The sequence below is a fragment of the Xylaria bambusicola genome (genome assembly GCF_022495145.1).
Source record: "Xylaria bambusicola strain CBS 139988 unplaced genomic scaffold F5B22scaffold_34, whole genome shotgun sequence".
Classification (NCBI taxonomy): Eukaryota; Fungi; Ascomycota; class Sordariomycetes; order Xylariales; family Xylariaceae; genus Xylaria; species Xylaria bambusicola.
Genome location: NW_025953587.1, coordinates 102,915 through 123,113, shown reverse-complemented (window position 1 = coordinate 123,113; position 20,199 = coordinate 102,915). Strand labels below are relative to the sequence as shown.

At 48.0% G+C, this 20,199-nt stretch overlaps 8 protein-coding genes across 8 annotated transcripts; 4 read left to right on the top strand and 4 right to left on the bottom strand.

Annotated features, from left to right (window-relative positions):
- Nucleotides 1-657: 657 nt before the first annotated feature.
- On the bottom strand, nt 658-2,691 carry F5B22DRAFT_648461 (alpha/beta-hydrolase; the record flags this gene model as incomplete). Its single annotated transcript, XM_047979017.1, has 1 exon — nt 658-2,691. The coding sequence occupies one exon, from the start codon at nt 2,689-2,691 to the stop codon at nt 658-660; it is 2,034 nt and encodes a 677-aa protein (XP_047828897.1).
- Nucleotides 2,692-4,682: 1,991 nt separating this feature from the next.
- On the top strand, nt 4,683-5,945 carry F5B22DRAFT_648460 (glycoside hydrolase family 93 protein; the record flags this gene model as incomplete). Its single annotated transcript, XM_047979016.1, has 3 exons — nt 4,683-5,261; nt 5,403-5,491; nt 5,558-5,945. The coding sequence occupies 3 exons, from the start codon at nt 4,683-4,685 to the stop codon at nt 5,943-5,945; spliced, it is 1,056 nt and encodes a 351-aa protein (XP_047828896.1).
- A 407-nt stretch (nt 5,946-6,352) lies between these two features.
- Nucleotides 6,353-8,548, top strand: F5B22DRAFT_298319 (heterokaryon incompatibility protein-domain-containing protein). Its single transcript, XM_047970492.1, has 2 exons — nt 6,353-6,860; nt 6,916-8,548. The coding sequence occupies exons 1-2, from the start codon at nt 6,530-6,532 to the stop codon at nt 8,532-8,534; spliced, it is 1,950 nt and encodes a 649-aa protein (XP_047828895.1). The 5' UTR covers nt 6,353-6,529; the 3' UTR covers nt 8,535-8,548.
- Nucleotides 8,549-8,561: 13 nt separating this feature from the next.
- Nucleotides 8,562-9,957, bottom strand: F5B22DRAFT_648458 (uncharacterized protein; the record flags this gene model as incomplete). Its single annotated transcript, XM_047979015.1, has 2 exons — nt 8,562-8,954; nt 9,457-9,957. The coding sequence occupies 2 exons, from the start codon at nt 9,955-9,957 to the stop codon at nt 8,562-8,564; spliced, it is 894 nt and encodes a 297-aa protein (XP_047828894.1).
- Nucleotides 9,888-11,151, bottom strand: F5B22DRAFT_657701 (heterokaryon incompatibility protein-domain-containing protein; the record flags this gene model as incomplete). The annotated part of the gene is made up of 3 exons (XM_047980067.1): nt 9,888-10,709; nt 10,762-10,987; nt 11,107-11,151. The coding sequence occupies 3 exons, from the start codon at nt 11,149-11,151 to the stop codon at nt 10,168-10,170; spliced, it is 813 nt and encodes a 270-aa protein (XP_047828893.1). The 3' UTR covers nt 9,888-10,167.
- A 2,872-nt stretch (nt 11,152-14,023) lies between these two features.
- F5B22DRAFT_637654 (uncharacterized protein) lies at nt 14,024-16,073 on the top strand (the record flags this gene model as incomplete). The annotated part of the gene is made up of 3 exons (XM_047977470.1): nt 14,024-14,326; nt 14,360-15,685; nt 15,813-16,073. 3 exons carry the CDS (start codon nt 14,024-14,026, stop codon nt 16,071-16,073), a joined length of 1,890 nt encoding a protein of 629 aa, XP_047828892.1.
- Nucleotides 16,074-16,481: 408 nt separating this feature from the next.
- F5B22DRAFT_614581 (uncharacterized protein) lies at nt 16,482-17,992 on the bottom strand. The gene is made up of 3 exons (XM_047975471.1): nt 17,814-17,992; nt 16,899-17,755; nt 16,482-16,808 (listed from the first exon to the last, which is right to left on the bottom strand). Exons 2-3 carry the CDS (start codon nt 17,308-17,310, stop codon nt 16,597-16,599), a joined length of 624 nt encoding a protein of 207 aa, XP_047828891.1. The 5' UTR covers nt 17,311-17,755; nt 17,814-17,992; the 3' UTR covers nt 16,482-16,596.
- Nucleotides 17,993-18,372: 380 nt separating this feature from the next.
- F5B22DRAFT_614580 (NAD(P)-binding protein) lies at nt 18,373-19,946 on the top strand. Its single transcript, XM_047975470.1, has 3 exons — nt 18,373-18,475; nt 18,561-18,673; nt 18,732-19,946. Exons 2-3 carry the CDS (start codon nt 18,632-18,634, stop codon nt 19,650-19,652), a joined length of 963 nt encoding a protein of 320 aa, XP_047828890.1. The 5' UTR covers nt 18,373-18,475; nt 18,561-18,631; the 3' UTR covers nt 19,653-19,946.
- Nucleotides 19,947-20,199: the final 253 nt, after the last annotated feature.

The following is a 20,199-nucleotide window of genomic DNA, read 5'->3' as shown; positions in this document are numbered from 1 at the left end:
CTTGCGATCGCAAATAAAGTCTTACGAGTTAGATGAGGACTCGTGAATGGAGGGCCACCCAAATCATTGTGTTGGGTATGTTGTTTTTGATGTAGAAACCAAATATTCATAATCTATAGATGATTTCTTGATAGTGACTTTTGGATCTGAACCTCGAGAAATCGGCAAAGTCGAACTACTCGTCAGCATATATCAAGCTGAGCATCACCATAAGACGCCTCGTTGAGCCTTTGTCGCAGTCTTTGTCTAAAGCTGGTTGACGTCTCAATACCAGTGGTTGTGCTAATTAGAAATGGCCTAAAGCAAGCAAGTCTTGCGACTGTAGATCAGTGCAAGCAACGCAAAGGCATCTGCGTCTTCTTTTATCATTCTTCTAGCTCCTACATAATACTTTGTGATCATTATCGTGATAACTTGGTAGGCATGGAACGGCTCTCTGGCGGCATAGCGCTGTATTTACCCCGCATTCACGTCCACTGGAAAGGGGAAAAGGGGTGGGGATCGTTTGCGGGGTCTGGAGAAGTGCCCAGACGCTGTCTACGCTTTGGCAGTAGGACGTGTATGACTGCTGGGTTAGATTGATGGGTTATACCTCTTCATCAAAGTCTGTATTCAAGTGGTTCAGATACGTTGATTCTGATAGTCAAACGTCGGATCTTAACTTAGTATTCTAGGATTCGAAAAGGCAAGCTCTTGGAGCTGTTCTCTCCATAAAGCCGCCATCTCCGTTATGGATGCGGAGCTTATTTCAGTGGTCTTAGTATTATATAAATAGGGCTTTCCATCGGCATAACAAGCCGTCTCCGGCTCTTCGGGCAGGTTGCCCTCAAGAATGTAGGTTTTTGCTATCCTGTCCGTGCACGAAGACTTGTCTCGGGAAGCGTGGCCATATCCATGGTGAGCTATAAGCCTAGCGTTCGAACCCATCTCGGCCAGAAGCCTTCTTCCATTGCGGAGTGGCGTAGCTGGATCGTACGTTTCCGCGATCAGTAAGACTGGGTGTTTCAGTGTGTGATTCAAGTCCCCGCGGTACACCTCAGCGGGCTCAGGCCAGTAAGTCGCGTAGTGCCGGCAAGGGAACACGTCGAAGAAACGAGAATTGCCTCCGATCCAGGATTGAGAGGTCATATTGGCCCAGAGGGAGTTCCACCAAGCCAGACCATCGGCGGGCATGGGGGCATCGTAAGCATCGCTACATATTACGAGGGCACCGAGGTCCAAGCCTGGGGTATAGGGAAGGCGTGAGGGCGGCGACGCAGGATTATATATCCATTCGGCCTTCTCCAACAGTTCAGTGACGAGGGAGGAATTGCCGCCTTCAAGCTCAAATAGGGCTTGTGCTAGTGTTGGCCACATCTCGGCGTTGTAGAGAGCCCCGTATATGGTATTAACTAAAGATGAGTAGGTGACGAGCGAGGGTCCGATTGATTCCGAATAACTCACTGCTGGTCGTTGCATAAGAGAAACCTTCAGATTATTCATTCGACTGTCCAGGTCCTCAAGTGTCACTTTGTTTCCATCTAAAGAACGAGCCAGCGCGCAATACTCTGGCCCGGCATTGATGCACTCCCCAAGGAATCCATCGTGCCAGGCATCTGTGATATTGTCGAGCGCCGTCCAACCAAAGCCTCCCAGGAGGCGATGATCCCTCACATATTCAGTGCCGTCGAGGATCATGCGGCCAACACTGTTTGGGAACATATTGGCGTATGTCTGGCCGATGCCCGTGCCATAACTGACCAGATATCCAGTCAGCTCATCCTCTCCAAGGGCCTTACGGATCTCTTCGAGATCACGCACGACGAATGCAGTGCTAACAAATCTTCCGAGGTCGCCATGACGCTCCCAACAAGATCGGAACAGTGCAGCATTCATGGCATCTGCAAGCTCAAGCTGCGCCTCGGGTGCGGATACCTCTCGATATTGACCCGTGAGGAGCGACCAGCGGTCACGGTAGGCATTGGCAGGGTAGCAAGAAACAGCAGGAAGCGATGCATTGACACCACGAGGATCCCAACCCAAGACATCAAATTGACCATCACTGAAGCGCTCCGTCACATTCTGGGCTACCCGCCATGCATATGATGTGCCACTACCACCCGGACCACCTGGTTCGATGACAATTGTTCTCTTGCTCTTGCTTCCTGGTCGCGGGGTCGCGGTATAATCGATACGTGAGTCTATCCGTGCAAGACCAGATACCTGGAACTTGGTGACTGCGAGACGGGCAATGCGCGGCTCCGAATGATTTGTGTAGTCGAGCGGGACGTCTAAGTAGCCGCACATGTAGATCCCACGCCCCGCGTACTTGTCGTCCCTTTGCGCAGCATCCCCATTTACCGTGCGACCCCAGCTCCAATGCTCGGGGTCCGGGTCGAAGAGACGCGCCCACGATCGTTTGGGATTGGGATCATCGAGGGCGGGTACCGAGGTCGCGTTCGTGCACGGTAGAAATTGGAAAGGGTCATCAGGGACGGGGAATCGACCATATGGCGATGATCTATTGCGGCTGCCATTGCAGAGTTCGAGATGAGGACGCAAGCTCTCGTATGCGAGACTCGGAATGTCGCCGTAGAGGGCGGCTGCGACGAGTACCAGAGCGAGACCGGCAAGCTTCACGTTCCACCGATGCTTCTTGGCGTGGCGCTGGGCGGCCGCGGGATCAACAGCCGATGCATGCTTTTCCATCATTCTCGAATGTCCATCCGCTTAGTAGAGGAAAAGAAGAAAGTGGTTCCACATTTGGAACAAGATTCGAAAAGGAAAACCAAGGCTCGTAAGAGAAACATATCTAAGAAGTGGTAGGCTAGCCTCGGAGCACGTTATACCGTCGGAGTTAGGTCGGTGGGGTCTACGGCTTACTTCCAAGATCAGAAATTATAACTGCAGTCTCTGATGACAGTCAGGTACGGAATACACATGTCAGTCGATCTGGGAAGGGAATATAAAATGCGTTACTTCGTTCGCCATATCCAATTCGAGGATAAAATCTATCTTTGAATTGGTTGGGTAGCGTACATATGCGACAAGCGAACCTCATAGTAGCAAAAACTTAACGAAAAGCGAGTTGGAAACAGCGTGCGGTTGTTCAAAGCTTGCTAAATCAATTTCACCTGAATGACTCTTCAGCTGACAATTCTGTTCTTGTATAGAACCTCACGGTTGAGGTACAAGCAATACCTAGGTTTCTCCCGGCCACCCCCAACTACTTGTATAGGTAGACTACAACTTCCTGTCAATTTTAGGGTGTAGGATCTCATGATACCACATTTTTTATCCTGTTAATCGCACAGCATGGAGAGATAATGAGCACTAGAAGGCCTATATCTACTATAACTAACACACTCAACAGTGCCGGAACTTTGTGGGCACGAAGGATAGGACCGACTCTGCAAAACCTAGGAGTTCAAGGGCCAAGAAGACTTAAGACCTCCATCTGACAACTACGGCTCATGAGACAACGTCCTCCCATGACCCTGTATCTTATAATTAAGTAAGAATAACTGTTTGAGGCATTAGTCGCAGGCCTATAGCAGAATTAACAGTAGATCAAGCAAGGGTTGAACGTAATCAACTCGCACTTGACCTATCTATAACATGTAGAAATGCGTATCGTGACGCGCAGCTTACAGCACATGTTTTCTGGGGCTAGCTTACAATTTATTTAGGGCAATGATGGTAGAAGGGAACAATTTAGCTTTTCATGGCTTCCTACGAAGCCTTACGGGAATGGAAACGGTGGTTGCCAGCAATATGTTGGCTATTAACCATCGAAGAAATAGGGGTAAGATTAGAATGAAAAAGAGCAGAGAGGTACGCGACAATGATGAGTAACTAAGTTTAAGTAGAATATGAAATCTACAACTGTATTCCTTGATTTCAAACGCAGGCCTTTTGCGCTATGGGTACGTTTGTCGCGTTACTGGCTGCAGCGAGTTCTTTGATCGCGTCAGTGGCGTATTATGGGTCATTAGAGCCTTGAAAAGTTGCATCCTGCGGCCCTGTTTCCATTTTGATAGTACCATCTTGATTAGGGCTGGGACACCTGATCTCCAATAGCCCTGAGTATTGGTCATTATCCACGTGTAGTGTAAGCTGTGGATGGATGATCGTGCTAGTGATGGTAAACACGGGCTTGGCAATGTTCCAAGAGAGACTCGATCCTATTGGTGTTGTTTGGAGAGCAGTTTTATGGCTACGTCAACCAGGCAAAGCGTGGGGAAGGCATACATGGTATATACCCTGTGACCCGTGAAACTGACCTTCTTTGACGAATGTTATGTTGCCCGCTCCATGGCGACCTTCTCCAACGAGTATGTTAACTCCGATATACAATTCTAAACGGGCCTACCCAGCCTTGTGCTAATTGTCCGGTTGCATTCTAGGAATCACGTTCAGCCTACAACCTGAAACTGATATCCTGCAAGGAGATGGGTCATGACAAGCATCTCGACGCTGTTCTGTTCTGATTCGGTCCCTGCAGCTTGGTCATGGAGGGACATGAGGGGTCACAGGATGCGACGAACGTCAGCATCATGGCGGCGCAGCATGGAGATTCAATGTAGAAAATCTTCGGCATATTGACGTCTGGTGGTATAAGAATTTCGACGGCGGCTCCGTCAATCGTTGTGAACGGACGTGATCCCCCCAAGACCTTTTGATGTTCGATCGCGATTGATATTATGTCGTCCGCAATTCTCGCTGCCGTCCGCTCTTTTTTCAGCTCGCTGTTTCGAGCTAAGCTAGCAGGCCGAGTTGTCCAGGCAAGCAGTCCTATTATTATTGACTCTGATGGAGTATATATCCGCGCTACTGCCTTGAGAGACGGCAGCATCCTCGTTGGCTATGCGGCAACAGATGGGACACAGCATGTCCTAAGGACTGCTAGGTCTACTAACGGCGGCCTATCCTGGAGCCGACTAGGCGAAGTCTACCGCGTAGACAAGAACACCCACGATTTGGATAATGCCTGCCCATTGCAGCTACCAAGCGGTCGTATCCTGTATGCCTTTCGAAACCACGATCGCCCCAACTCGCAGTATACATACTATCGTATCACTGTATGTTATTCCGATGATGGTGGCAGGACTTTCAGTTACCTATCTACCGTTGCTCAGCGTGCCGCATCTGGAGTTAACGGGCTATGGGAACCGTTCCTGCGTGTTGCCAATAATGGGACCGTTCAATGCTATTATTCAGCGGAGAATAGCTCCACTGATCAAGATGGCTTCATGAGAGAGTCATCAGATGGTGGTCGATCTGTGAGTAATGACTGAAAATCAGTCACCACCGTTTACTTCTATTTCACTTCCACAAGTCGGGAGCTGCGACAGGAGGCATAAGCAGACCTTAACAGTCGAATTTGTTTGGCAGGGTCTTGTTACTGAACTTCGCTATTGCAGTGGTCAAACCCTATATTAGTCTCCGGCTCCGGTATAACCTCCCGAGATGGCATGATAGGTGTCGCGAATATTTCCGGCAATAACCTCATGTGAGTCCCAGAGCACATAGAAGCGACGCCTTGGAATTCAGATGATACTAATATGATTATAAATAGCGCTGTCTTTGAGAACACGGAATCTGGAAAATTTTCTATCGACTATGTACTCTCACACAACGATGGGAGGAGCTGGGGCGAACGGGGAAGACTGTACACGGCGGCAAATGGCGGGACAGCAATCGCGCCGCAAGTATGCAATGTCGGTGGCACGCTAGTGGCATCATTCATGACAGATGAGAGCGTCGGAAGCACTGGTGCTGATGGCGCCCAGATGAAGGTCATTACGAGCACAAATGGCGGTGCCACGTGGAACAGAGCTGTGGTGACAGGTGAAGTTGCCTCACATTGGCCTGGGCTATTTGCTCGAGACTCTACACATTTCCTCGCGTTGTATGCGAGGAATGGACTTGGCGCTGTGAGTCAGCTATACCAGCTTGCGAATTAGTAGCCCTATGTTATCGTAACTTTTTGGGAATGTACAATCGATCTTTTATTGGAACTTGGCTACTGGGTGAAGGAAATATTATGGTACTTACGCTCGGAGGAACACAAAGGGGGTATTCTGTATATAGTCGATCAATTGTCCATACGTTCTGTCTTCACTTGCGTAGCCCACATGTAGATCGTCTCTAACCTAGTGAGTATCCTTAACGATTTTGGTCAGTTTAGAAGTTCCTCATTAGACCTATTTTGATACGTGGACGGGCTTTCAAAAGGAAGCTCTAGGTCGGACTTCTCAAAATGATCAGTGAGTCGACAGGGGTCTTTGCTGACTAAATCTTGGTGATCCCAGCCACTCCAAGTTAGCTCTCAGCGGTCAGATCCTCCTCAATGTTTTAAATTGAGTCGAAATATCATTGTAAAGCATCAGGTCATACTTTGAAAAAGAAATTTGACTATTGAAGCCCGTTATTCTCGACCAATCAATTCAAATTTGATCTACCTTTTGCGCTTTGAGAATTAGTAATCCTTCAGGGACTATAGCGTTGTTACCTACCTACCCCTATTCAATTAGGCTTTCAAGCCACGATGACAGCGATCACCGGTAGCGTAGCTGAGATCGCTCACTCATGCTCTATATGCAACCAAGTAGTCGTAAATCTGGATGATCGAACCCAAAGTCACATCCTAGGTCAACTAGGAGAGCTGAAGCAGCAAGCTGGCGCAGAGAGTTGTGCGCTGCTACAGCAATACATTAGCGTCACGAAAGCAGGTCCGGAGACAAACGTTGAGCTCCGCCTGGGCCGCTACCGAAATCGTAAAGATGACATGCGAGCTATCGTTGCAAGAGAAGGATGGAACGATGACGATGAAGAACAAAGCCAGCAGGCGCAATACTATCATGTTTATACACCCCCAAGTGCGTGTAAATTTGTCTATGATATAACTCCGTAATGTTGATCCTCAGTGTACAGATGACCCTTCCAATAAAGCCCTTCCCATCCAACCCCCTGGCTTGGATATCGGTTCAGAGCGAGCTTTTGAGAAGGCTCGTCAGTGGCTGAAGACCTGCTGTAATAAGCATTCGACGTGTCCAAGCCCCAAGAGAAGCCCTCTGCCTACGCGGGTCATTGACGTCTCGGCTGAAACACTGCGCCTTATTGATACGCGTGCAGAAGGGCTCAAACATGGGATGTACGTAACCCTGAGTTATTGCTGGGGCGGGCCTCAGCCAGTAACAACCACCAAGGCAACACTGCAGCAGAACTTGCGAATGATACCTTCAGATGAATTACCGCAGACCATCAAGGATGCGATTACGGTCACTCGGGCGCTAAAAGTTAAGTACATCTGGATAGATGCTATTTGTATTGTTCAAGATGATCCTGAAGACAAGTCGTTGGAAATCAGCCGGATGACGGACATCTACAACCGTTCATATGTGACAATATCCGCTGGTACGGCATCGACCTGCCGTGACGGCTTTCTCCAGACACGACAATTAGAGAAGACACCTATCCGTCTTCGTGCAGAGTTCTCGCGCAAGAAGAAAGGCAGTGTGCTGCTTGTGATTGACCCCGATAGAGATGAACCGATCCATAAGCGTGGATGGACGATGCAAGAGCACCTCTTGGCACCGCGCCTACTGATGTTCGGGTCATTGTGCATGGAGTTTCGTTGTTTAAGCGGCAACGAGCGCGATGGGGGCACAGTCCTTCCCTTCGATGTACAGCAACACGGAATGCCAGTGATGGAAGGCCGAGTAGCATCTGTGCTCTACTCTGCCAAGTACGGTGGTGTCCCAGATGCGCGTCGCAAGAATGTCTTGAAGCTCAACACATTCCTGTATCGAACTGGTCTCATGTCACTCGCGCTTCGGATCACTGGAGAACAGGATCAGCAGCAAGGTATCTTAATCGAGCAATGGGCGAGCATCGTCGAAGCGTATACGCAGCGCAGTCTTGGGTTTTTAGATGATAGATTGAATGCCATCTCTGGCATCGCAAAGAAGATGCATCGTGCAGAGCTGGGCGAGTATTTAGGAGGTATCTTCAGTTATGCCCTCCTTCCGCAGCTCATGTGGGCACGAGCTGAGGGACAGCTGCCGTTACCGCGACCCTCCCAGGGTTATAGGGCGCCATCTTGGTCCTGGACTTCTATCGACGGCCAAGTGAATTTCAAGAACCATATGTGGAGCACGCTGGAGGTGACGGCGAATCTTATGGAATTCCACATCCAGCCTAAATCGGGCGTGGAGAAATATACCAAGTACATCTCTGGCCTAATACGAATATCTGGGAAGGCGACTATTTTGAAGCTGATGAGGAGCCCAGAAGACTCTGAACTAGTCGTACCACAAAGCCACACTAATATATCGCTCATCTTGGACGCCCTGGAGTTTCAGAACGTCTCCTCACTCGATGTCTCCTTATTACAAATACTAAATGATTCTGGAGTCATTAGGAGCTTGGTGCTGCAAGGTAAGGATGATGGGACATTCCAACGAATAGGATATTGCGACATGCCACAATATGGTGACCAGACTGCGAAGCTGCGAGCAGATTGGTTCGAGAAGGAATTCTCTATAGTCTAGTAGCATAGCTCATCATTCCTCTGTGATCTAGATGAGCAAGATCTCCTCATGTCCTCCAAGTTGATGTAGTTGATGCAACTGCGTGGATGGCAGCCTAAATATACCCAGCCTCTCATAATGATTGGCTGCTCCAGCAGCTGGATGAAGAAGTAACCCGAAAATTTCACTGTCCGCTCTGATAACAGGCAGGCAATATACGTGTATCACGCAACTCCTAGCCATAGGAGCGTCAAAGGAAAACATCATCCCTTCGGTGACCTTGACGTCTGACAATTCTGGCTGTAGAGCATCTTCGGCTGAGTCCTCCTCCATTTCTTGGAACTTGACACCCCTTTCCAAATCCTCAAACACGCGTTGTGTTCGAGCCTCTGTCTCCTCGCGGCGACGTCGAGAGTCCTCTTCATGGCGAGCCCTTTCGAGCTATTCCCGGACAGCAACGCGCCGAATGTGCCAAGCAAAGCAAATTCTATAAGCTGTAGTTATGCAGAACTCGAGAAAGCGAAGTATATAAGGCGCGACAGACTTCAGAACCGGCAATATGACCAACCAGAGCCGGTAAAGGGGATAGAGAGGAATGAGGAGCAAAAGGGCCAGGAAACCTATAAGGATGATGACAACGGATTTTAGGTAATGCTGCCACAGGTAACCTATTTTTGAAAGGACGGGTTTCATGGCATTGCGGAATTTGATTTCAGATCGACCTCGAATCTTGCAGTAACGTTAGCAAATCGTCATCCTCTGCAGAATTCGGTGCCTACACTGTTGCGCTATGATTCATTTAGCAAACTCCTAACCCAGTTATAACACTGTTTATTATGATGTTTGCTTACATATGCAGCTAACTTTTTTCCAGCTTTTCGAGTCATAATCCGGTCGAACATTCCCTCGCTGGATGTCATGATGCTTGCCGGAAGCAACATACCTGCAATGCGCAATGCCTCTCGGGCATTCCTATCGGCTTGTACCACGATATGTTCGATCCTTTCCCTCCGAGGATTCGAATCATCGTTACACCCACCGGCATACTCGGTGGATCTAGCTTGATTTCTCCATCTAGGGCCGCCCATGACCATGATGGGGCAATGTAGCTCGTAGGACGGGTTAGAGGTCGATTCTGAGCGCTCCAGAGCAGCGAGTACGGCAAGCCTTCATTAAGCCAAAATCCACCACAGTAGCTCTGGCCAGTATAGCCCCCCATGACGTCTACGATGCCTTGTAGGGCAACGAGCCTATCAGCCTGCACCGTCAGATCCGAAGTCATGTACTCCCTGATAAAGCTGTACCAGGGTCCTTGATCTCTGGTTACTCCATAATTTGGGTCAAGGAGTTTCTGGAACCGCGTCTTCTCATCCGCAAACGTGTTGAATCGGTCAATGTAATTCTCAATCTCTCCCCCGCAGGGCCAAGTTTCAGCGGCTTGCATTTGTTTACAGGTCCACAGTATCTGAGCGCCTGAAAATACCAAAAGACGGGGCGAAAGCGTACGTTCTTGAAAGACCCAGCCTCGGTTATACCACAAGGAGCGCCTTATCTCCTTGTCGTAGATGCGATATAGGTGCTCGGGCCTGGCGTAGAACCAGTACTTTGAATTCACACGGAAAGGGTTCGGGATCCAACAGGGACGAACCCGGTACTAATTTCGTTGCGCAAAGCAACCGCCTTCATCTGAACCACTGTTTGCTGCCGCAATGGTGCAAGTAGACAGACCATAGACTTTGGACATGGTGGCCGATACACGAGCCCAGTCACTTGCATCATCTTGAACGATGCACATCGAGTCCATCCACAAATATTGCAGTCCTAGAGACCTAGTAACTTCAATAGCGTCCCTTAAAGTCGAAGAGCCCTCCACCAGAGTTATTTCCTGCTGATAGGCGGCAAGCTTGGCCGAAGTCAAGACGAATGTTGTATCCCGACCCCAGCGGTGGCTCAGGGCAGCGTAGGGACTTCTTATATCTAGGGAACTGCCCAAGACTAGCCGGACAGTCTCGTTTTTCACCGTACCAACGTCAATCAGGCGACTGGGAAGCCATGGATCCTGCCGGTCAGGTGCACAGCGAGTATGGTTAGCTAGGCAGTGTTGTAGCCATGCGTTACTAAGTCTGAGGTTCTCGTTACTGCCGGTCGAGGCTTGCTCGTCTATATTGTTCTGCATGAGGTCCTCCAATTCGTTCTCTTTTCAATATCTTAGTGAACTGGACAAAATAGGTATTGTGTTGACTCTCACCGGTAGCAAGCTCCATTGGAAGCACAACGTGCACGCCGGGACCATATAGTTCAAGCACCAGCCAAGAATCTTTAGCTTCGTCGATTACCTTGTCGGCATCATCAGCAAGAAGTGACCCTAAGCCATTCGGCGTAGGATCCTTCTCCAAGTCGTCAAGCCATCCCTCCAGCGGTCGTTCATCGTCAGAATCAGACTCGCCATATAGAGACTTATGTTTTCTCGATTCCTATGGGATGAGGAACTCGGTACCAGTGCCACTACGTGCCCAGGCCGGATTGCGAGCCTTGAACGCGTACCGGATGTCCTGCGGAAATCGGGCGATTTCGACCCTATTATATGATACACTCTCTCGAATCGTTGCGCAGAGACGGCAACCTGTACGCAGCGCATCTTCAAAGGAGGACTTGGTCTGTCTCCAGGGATAGTAGCTCCCATATGCAAGCTTCCTTGGGACCGAGAAGATGTCACTGCATGCATCGCAAAGCATCTCACAAGCGAGACAATATTAACGAAGGGCTAGGGATCGAGTATGTTTTCCGTGAACAGCCGCTGTAAAGCACAACATCTGTGCGTCATCAGTATATTTGCCATTGACGGCGAGTTGAACATAGCTTTTGTACTGCTGATTAGCCTCCGTGGCTATTTAAGGCTCGTCGCTTTTATTTGGAATGGTGGACGTTTGCAGGGCTAAGATGCATTTCTTGTCCGACACGTGCAACAGATGCGCATGAGGGTAAATTTGCCCTCAAATGACTAAACTCCACGATATAGAGTGCCCGTATTGATTTTCAAGAACAAAGAATGAACAAACCCATCTGTCAGGTAGAGGGGCATCACCGAGCCTACCTACGGTGTTGGGATTGTTCACCTCAGGGAAACTGAGCCTGTCGTCAGCAGAGGCGCTCAACCTGTACCGTTGGACGCATATAGCATGAATAAAATCTGGGGCATGGGAATGATATTCCAATCCAAAAATTAGGTAATAGACTTGAATCAATAAATATGTAGCTGAAGCATGTTGAAAATTTTATTTATTTTTTAATGGCACGGGTAGCTCACGAGGGCATATTTGCGGCAGGTGTTCAGGATCGTGCTCCAACGATGCAGCCATTTTCCAATTAGCATCTTATTCATTTAACCAATCTATAATCGCTTCCCCTTCGATAGTTTTCCTGTTTGTGCACGATTGTGAAACCCATAATATTTCACCCATATACGCAACATCCAGCAAAGAATAGTACACCCTCCTTTCCTAGGTTTACGACTAGACCAGCGCCAACTTACCCTACGGGCTGAAGCTGCGCGTTATTGAACAGCACAAATGAATAGTGCTTGATACTACGGAGTGTACCAGACAAAGGCGCATTGAGGCTGACACGAAGTGGCGCAAATATTGGCATATCTAGCTTAATCCTCTGGGGGTAGCGGTTCTTAGTGAGATACTCATGTAGCAATGAATGCTATGAGTTGATCAGACGAATAGTTGACTAGCTTTTAATGAGTAAATGAGCCATATATGCACCATCCTTTTCTCTTTGATAGAAATAGGGTGGCGGGCGTGGGCAGGCTTTTTAGCCCCCGACGCGCAACATAAAAGTAGTGTAGCATTGGTTCACGTTGTGAGAGAGCGCCCAGTTTGCACTTCAATCCTAGTAAATTTGAGCCCTTGAATACGTAAAATGCAAGGACTTTTGAGGAGGATTGGGGCTAGATAGGATCATGAGCGACATCACTGCTGATATGCCTCAATAGGCAACGACTTTCAATGAAGATGCTGAAACATTGCGATATCGGTAGCATTGAGTGAGTGGCGCGGGAGCTGTACCACTCTACATATATTATCAAGCATCCTTCTATGACACCTGCTGTCCGTCATTTGACTAGAAATTCCGCCCTTCCCAACCTTATACGGTAAAAATAGAATGGGCGTAACTCTATACGAGAGTCTAGACGTACGACCCCTATCGGCTGAGAGCGTTTCGATGGGAGATATGGAACGGAACCCTCTCTGGGCAGGCATTTTGAGGCTGAAAGCCACATCCAATATACACTCCTGATCTCTCTAGGAGAATCCTGGCTACACCCTGGCTTCAGCCCTAGTACACCCTTTGCGAATGCTTGTTTTGTGTACCCGTGCTAACATTTGAGGTAGGTATACTCCGTACACATGCTGTCCAACATCGAGTTATCATCTGCAACTCGGAAAGCGAACTCAGTACACATGATTTAATTTCCACAACGATGTACACGCATGTACAATGGCTCCTGTAAGTTACAAAAACCCACAACCCCCATCGGTCTTCTTCCATCTGTTCTACAACCCATATGTGTAACTCAACTGGCAATTCAGGCTTACGAACGCAGTCCATTCTACCCTCCATAGAGCACAATGAATCACTCAGAGATTGAGGTGAATGCTCGTGATCTAGAAGAGGGTAAGGTTGCTCAAAGCTCAGCGCGTGAGATACATAATGGCGCCCCTAAGCATCGCCACAACCAGGTCACCAGTGGTAGGCAAGATCATAAAGATAGCCTCAACCGATACATTCAAGTGGGAGCCACAGAAAAGTACAAGGACCACTTTCTTAATCCCGACGATGGAAAATTGGTATTGTTGAGAGTGCAGTGTGCGAAAGACTACAACAGGGACCCAGGCCTCGTCACTAGCTGGTCCAGCCCACTGACACCACACCCCGTTGCCCATGCCTGGAAGGCATTCCGAGAGTCACCAAAGAATATTCTCACTTGGACCTATAATGAACGGCTTAGAGAGGAAGCCGTTTTAGAGGGCTCTCTTCCTGAGGCGCAAACTCCATACGACAGGAATGGTAAGTCCAGCATGAGTCAGCCTGATGGCCACTCTGCTAACGCTGTACCAACAGAGATATATTGGAAATACCCAATCGCAAGCTTGGTCCTCACTTTCACGGTTAGTTCAAACACCCAGATGTGCTAATGTCCTATCGGAGGATATGCGCTGACCTAGTATCTTGATGTATGTAGGCCTTGTTTGGAAACTTTGATGGGAAGAGTTATCCTGGGGGGCGATACCCTCCCGTACGGTACAAGTACTTCTCATATGCGAAGACACCAAGAAATAGGGGCGAGGCAGCTAGATCCAATGTAAGTATCTCAACCATCACTAAAGGACAGAATTTGCTGGTTTATGTTCCTATTCCGTGCCAATCCGACATCTTTCTAACGCCTATTCTAGAAAACAGATGAATCGGCTCCACTCCTGCAACCAGCAGGCATTGGTCCAATGCCTAGTGGTGATAGCCCTCCACCCTCAAGTCGAAAAGATGAAGATAGATTTGATGATGGAACGCTAATATTCAACCGTCATCTCCGCCCTCGAAAGCTCTGCGTGGTACGCGATAACGATTGCTCCTCTCAATCAACCCCAGTCGACTTTGATGTGGTGAACTCGAATGAGTATAACGCAAATAACTCAACCGATGAGAAGGGTGAATACGTTTTTGTGTCTTATACTCGGGACCAATTTTGCACTTATACTCGGGAACGCCTGAAAAAATGGGAGCTACCGGCCACAGAAGAGGAACAGGTAAAACGGAACTTTATGATATCTCATTGCGAGGAGGATCGCCAGCGACTGGTCCAAATCGGTATCCGAGCTGCACTTGATGCTGGCGTAAAGGCATTCTGGATCGATGTCTTCTGCATGGACGATGGCAGCCCCAGTACAATGGACTCTCACCGCATCTGTGACGTTGCGCGAGGTGCCAAGAGTATGGTGATTGCTCTTCAGGATACGATAAAGACCCGAGCATTGGGTCTACCCACTCAGGAGATGGATAAGTTGCTACAAAGCTGGTCATCTCGGCTCTGGACACTACCAGAAATGCTGTTGGCTCCCACCAGGCATGACTTGAAGATTTATCTCCTCAAGAATGGGGTGTATTACTTTGACACTATACCAAAGAGGAACATGGCTGCAAGAGCATATCCCGAGGACGGAGCCTTAATCCGCCAGCTAGTCGACCATTTCGAAGCCAGTCAGCAGCTAACGCTCACCGAGCTTCTCACTATTGGGCTTGAGTGTCTGATTAATCGCGAAACCTATAAACACATGGAAGCAGACCGGATCTATGCTTTGATGACAATGGTGAGAAGGCGGCCCGTGCCTGACGAGAACGATACCCTCTTTGACGCCTTCGCGAAGCTTTCCCTCCTTAATGATTCTAACTCCCTCCTTGAACGGCTGATCTGCACCCTCCCAGAGAGTAGAGGCAAACCGTGGTATGTGATGGAAGATTTCTGGGGCGTCAAGCTATGGGACATCGAGCCCACCGTACAGGTGGCTGCCATCGCCTCGAACGAGACCGTTATATTAGATGGTGCCTTTGGCGCCACGATCAACTGGGGCGAGTTGACGCAAGTGGGCTTCGAAAAGCGTGAGACGATCTGGCGTATGATCGGCTCATTCATCGTTCGCTTCGCCCCAGGTTGGCTGATCATAGCCATCATCACACTCGTAAGCTTCTCAACGCCGTTCCCAACAGGCTACAATTCGAGGACTGGTAAAATAGAGTATCAGCCAAATCCACTAGTGGCCGTCGGCATTGTCTTTTTCCTAATTGCATTCTCCACCGTCGCCTCCCTCCCACATGTTATGATGTCGTTATATAGTGGCAAGTTTTGGTCGACACAAGCATTGCTGTTTGGTCTTGAGGGCCAAGCTGACCTCGAGTGGCTTGAACTTCGGCTCTTCGGCTTTACCCAAGGCCGGCTACAATGGAGTACATGGGGCAGCACGCAGTCACTTCACGACTTCAAGCCAACCACAGATGATACTAAGTGGATCGAAGATGAGGTTGAACCACTGAAGCCTAAGGATGCAGTCCTTGGAAATTCTAATCCTGACGGTACGGATAGAGACCGAATTTTCACCATCGTTGATACGGTATGCTACCTACTTTCCTTTCTTTCTTAAGAGCTACTTGTAGAGGCAAAGACCATCTATGAGGACAACGATGCTATTGTACTTATTTCACTTGAAGGAACAAATGGCTGACCCCAGTAACCCATAGTACTCGATGACTGCATCGCTCATCCGGTCTGTTCACCCCCCAACAACTGCATTGGTTTGCGGTCAAGAAGGCGGCATGAGACGAGTTCTACTCTGCTCCTACGACTACAGTACGCAGACCTTTCACAGGGAGACGGTAATCAGAATGCCGACCAAGGTACTAGATAGGATGGACCGTGTCGATAAGTTTCGATTTTCAATGACGAGCATGCCCCTGCGTGATGGCCAGGGCAACACCAGGCATGGTAACACCGCTAAGTAGATACACTTCGGGTGCACGAATGAAGCTTAATGATTTGAATGTTAGCAAGGATCAGAAGGTCATGAAATAGGGCCAGGTTGGTTCACTCACAGAGATCGATGTGTGAAAAGTAATCATGTTGATGGCACGCTCATTATATTGATGTATCCAGAAGAGATGAACTTGTTAGTGGGATGGCGGTAATTGTACGGCACAGATGGATTTGGAACCAATATGTGCGAGAGGGGTTGCTAAAGTATGTCGTGAATCTCTTTCCATAGTTCTCCTTGAATCATGTATCTCGAATATTTGTAAGAACAATGTTGTCTCGCGCTTATGACTAAGCAGCCATTTTGTAGTGAGTTATAAGTGTGTGAAAATCACAATTATCCTATCACTTCAAGGATATAAAGCAATAGAGAGACTTGCGTATAAGTCGCGATCTAGAATGTAAAGGCATTTGAAGACCGCTGCGCAACATTAAGTGTCTATATATTCTACAATAAAGTACAAGTTTTCTTTCTCTTGATCCACGAAACAGATATTACCAGATTAGCGACGTCTGATTATATGGTTTCTTATACAATCCCTCGTGTGATCCCAAAGTACACCCGTCACTGTCACCCGGTTGTTCACAGCAGCTCCAGATATACCCTTCAGGGTATTCCTCCATCAATTCCTTTGAGAATCTGTCACCATGGCAATCATCATCGTGATCTGCCCAAAAATCAGACTCGTTATCACATTCCATTTCGCCTACCAAGGTGTCTTGTTAGCTGGACATCACGGGAACCCATTATTCATAACACAGGTACCATAGATAACGCGGGAATACGACAGACGAACCTGGGTGGTAATGGCAGGCCTCGGGAGAATTGGTATCTTGACTGAAAGGCTCATTGCAATTCTCGCAAATAGCCATTTCCGCAATGGCCCTTCGTTTATTCGTCTTTTTTGCGTCGGTCTGGTTGGTCGCGCCATTGATATCCCTTGTGCTAGCATCACCCTTGAGACTCTGGCTCTGGGGCTGCTCCGACTTGAGCTGACTCAACTTCTCCATATGCGACATAGCTTTCCTCTTCTGCATGGGATCCTGGCATAGGGCAATGAGAACTGCACGCACAACGTCTTCCGGTGCATTCGCGATTTTCAGTATATCTGCGGGTGCGGAGGGTAAAGGTGAGATTGAGCGTGAGCGTGAGCTCCGGGTGAGATCTATGGTTACAGGATGCAGGATATTCGATTGGTAAGACATCATCGGTGAATTAATGGAAGAAATCAGTAGCAGATACCGCGAGTCACTTGAGTGACTAGTTCATGAGGCGATGAAAAGCAATGATTATCAAAAAAATAGTTAAATTGATGAGCACTGAGCTGAGACAACACGTCGCGTCACGCCACGTTGTGGGTCAGTGCGTTTTGGCGAATCCTAGTCTTAAGACCCTTGCTTGCCCCTTGCTCAGGTCTAGGTAGAGCGGCGTCTTATCAGGCTGTCAGCTTCTTACAGTCCTTCAAAAGCAATTAATGTGAATCTAAATACAGACAAAAAAGAAATGTGTGGTCGAATGTAGAATTCATCATCGCGGATGCCGATTGAACAGGGGACAATGAGTTGGTACTTATGTTTCGGTTGCATTGGGCTGTCAATCTCCAATTCTTATGCCAATTCGATGTTGAGATGAGATTCGAACAAGACACAAGACATATGACAAGTCAGTATAATACATGTCTGTGTAGCCAAGTTGAAAGCAGATGCCTTACCGACACATTTATAATAATGACCATCGTCATTGATGAGGATATACCTTGAGCGTTTTCTCACTCAGATCTCAATGCCGGCTTTAGCTTCGTTACGGGCTCTGACAAAGATCCGTGAATGTTGCGGGTTGCAAATATTCGCCGTCGTAAACTAAAGCCGCAAGAAATTATGAAGCGGTTTTGCTGACAAACTGTCTTCATTTCTGATGGAAAGCTAGAATATACGCAACGCGAGAATGCCTGACCAGTATACGGAGATAGAGGTTTCCTTTTTAGTCACTATGTCCGTAAGTCCGACTCTGTCCGACGACCCCGAAAAGGCCGGATCGCAGGAACTTTCCGTTGGCATTGCACGCTCTAGAGTACCTATTGACTGATTAAGTAGGCACCAGACTAAGACGACGATAGCTTTGGAATTAAGAGTGGGTAACTTTTGCTATGAAGCCATGATGCCAAGTAGCTTCCCGCTGTTTGGTTACTGCTATGAACCCCTTTAGCGCCGTTCTGAGGAGTTGGATTTGACAGTATCTCCGGTTACCACTCCTATTCATCTATGTCATCAAAAACATCATTAGCTGCTCCTACATATATATATATATCCTAATAGGAGCTATGCTTGGTCATATAAGAACTGTAGTATTTCTTTTTCGTTAAGACTGATTAGAGTAAGTCATTATCGTCGTCTCAATCAAGCGTTCCAAAACTCAAGCTTAAATATTATAACTTGTATAACTCAACTTTACACTTCAGAACCAAAGGGTATTCTCAAAGCAAATATCTTCTTTGAGATTTTTTTTTTTAAAAAAAAAATTACCTCCATTATGTCTACCATCGGTCACCTCAAGAAAATTGCCATCGTCGGTGTAAGCGATTCAAGAACTTGCCAATTCTGGAATCTCATCTCTAATAAGTGATAATTAGGCAACAGGTCGCCTCGGCCGCTATTTTGTTGACGAACTTCTCAAGACGGGTCAGCACACGATCACAGCTTTGACTCGCGGTAATAGTAGAGACAAACTTCCAGCCGACGTCAACATTGCCCAAGTCGACTACAGTAGCGAGGAATCTCTAGTTGCCGCTCTTCAAGGCCAAGAGTTTCTCGCCATCGTTCTCGCAGCCTCGGCTCCACCAAACACGCATAGCTTTATTGTCAAGGCCGCAGCCAAAGCTGGTGTCTCCTACATCATGCCTACCACATACGGCGCTGATGTTGCCAATGAGAACATGGTTCGAGACGAACCTTACCATCAGGGGGCACTTGCTAAAGTGAAGGAAATTGAAAGCCTAGGTCTAAACCACATCACCATGTGCTGCGGCTTCTGGTACGAGTGGAGTCTGGCCCTCGGAGAGAATGCCTTCGGCATTGACATAAAGTCCAAGAAAGCTATACTATTTGACTACGGCGCCACCAAGCTCAGTGTTAGTACTTTCAGGCAGTGTGGACGGGCATTCGCCGCTCTGCTAAGTCTCCCCGAGAGCGGTGCAACACCATCATTATCGGACTTCAAGAACAAGCCATTTCGTTTCAACAGCTTTTGCGTCAGCCAGCGAGACATGCTCGATAGTGTCCAGCGCGCACAGGGGACAAATGACAGGGACTGGGATATCAAGTCAGAACCGTCAAGTAAGCGTGTCGCCGACGGATTCACGGAGATGCGACAAGGTAACAGGTTAGGATTTGTTAAAGCTATGTATTCCCGCGCCTTTTACCCAAGCGCGGATGCAGACTACGAAGCAAGACACTCGACCTCAAATGAGATCCTTGGACTCCCCCAGGAGAGTCTGGATGATACCACAGGTGAATTGGTCAAGGGGTTGGAAGACGGAACGTTCAGTCTTTAACAGCGTGCTGGGGAAATATGTAGCAGGGGGGTATGTATAACGGAGGTTCGATCATACACATAGTCTTGTAACGCTAAGATCGGAGCATCGGGGGCCGTCGACACAGAAGGAATTTTGTTTGATTCAGGTACTTCATCCAGAACTATAACTATAGGACTGTTTCAGTGCTACTCAAAAGCCAATACTTGTGACTCTTATAGAGGATCGTAGGCCAAATTTTCTACCGTTCTGGGAGAGAATGACCGAGCTTGTTTGGAACTACAAGACAACACGTTAGTGTGTGTCTAATAATCATCAGCACTTGTGAGCCTCCATGGGTTTGAATTATACTTAAAATAGTATATCTTGATATATAGTCTCAAATATTATCAAATAGGAGGTATGCCGGTGACGCTGTGGACCACAGAACCTGCCTGTACGATCATAAGCTTCATCTCTACCTAGGTAGTGTCACCAGTGAGAGAAATTATGACGTAAGCCTTTTGAATTCATCCAAAATTTCCTGGATCTCAATAACCTGGGTGTTCCCTATAAAAAATACGATATA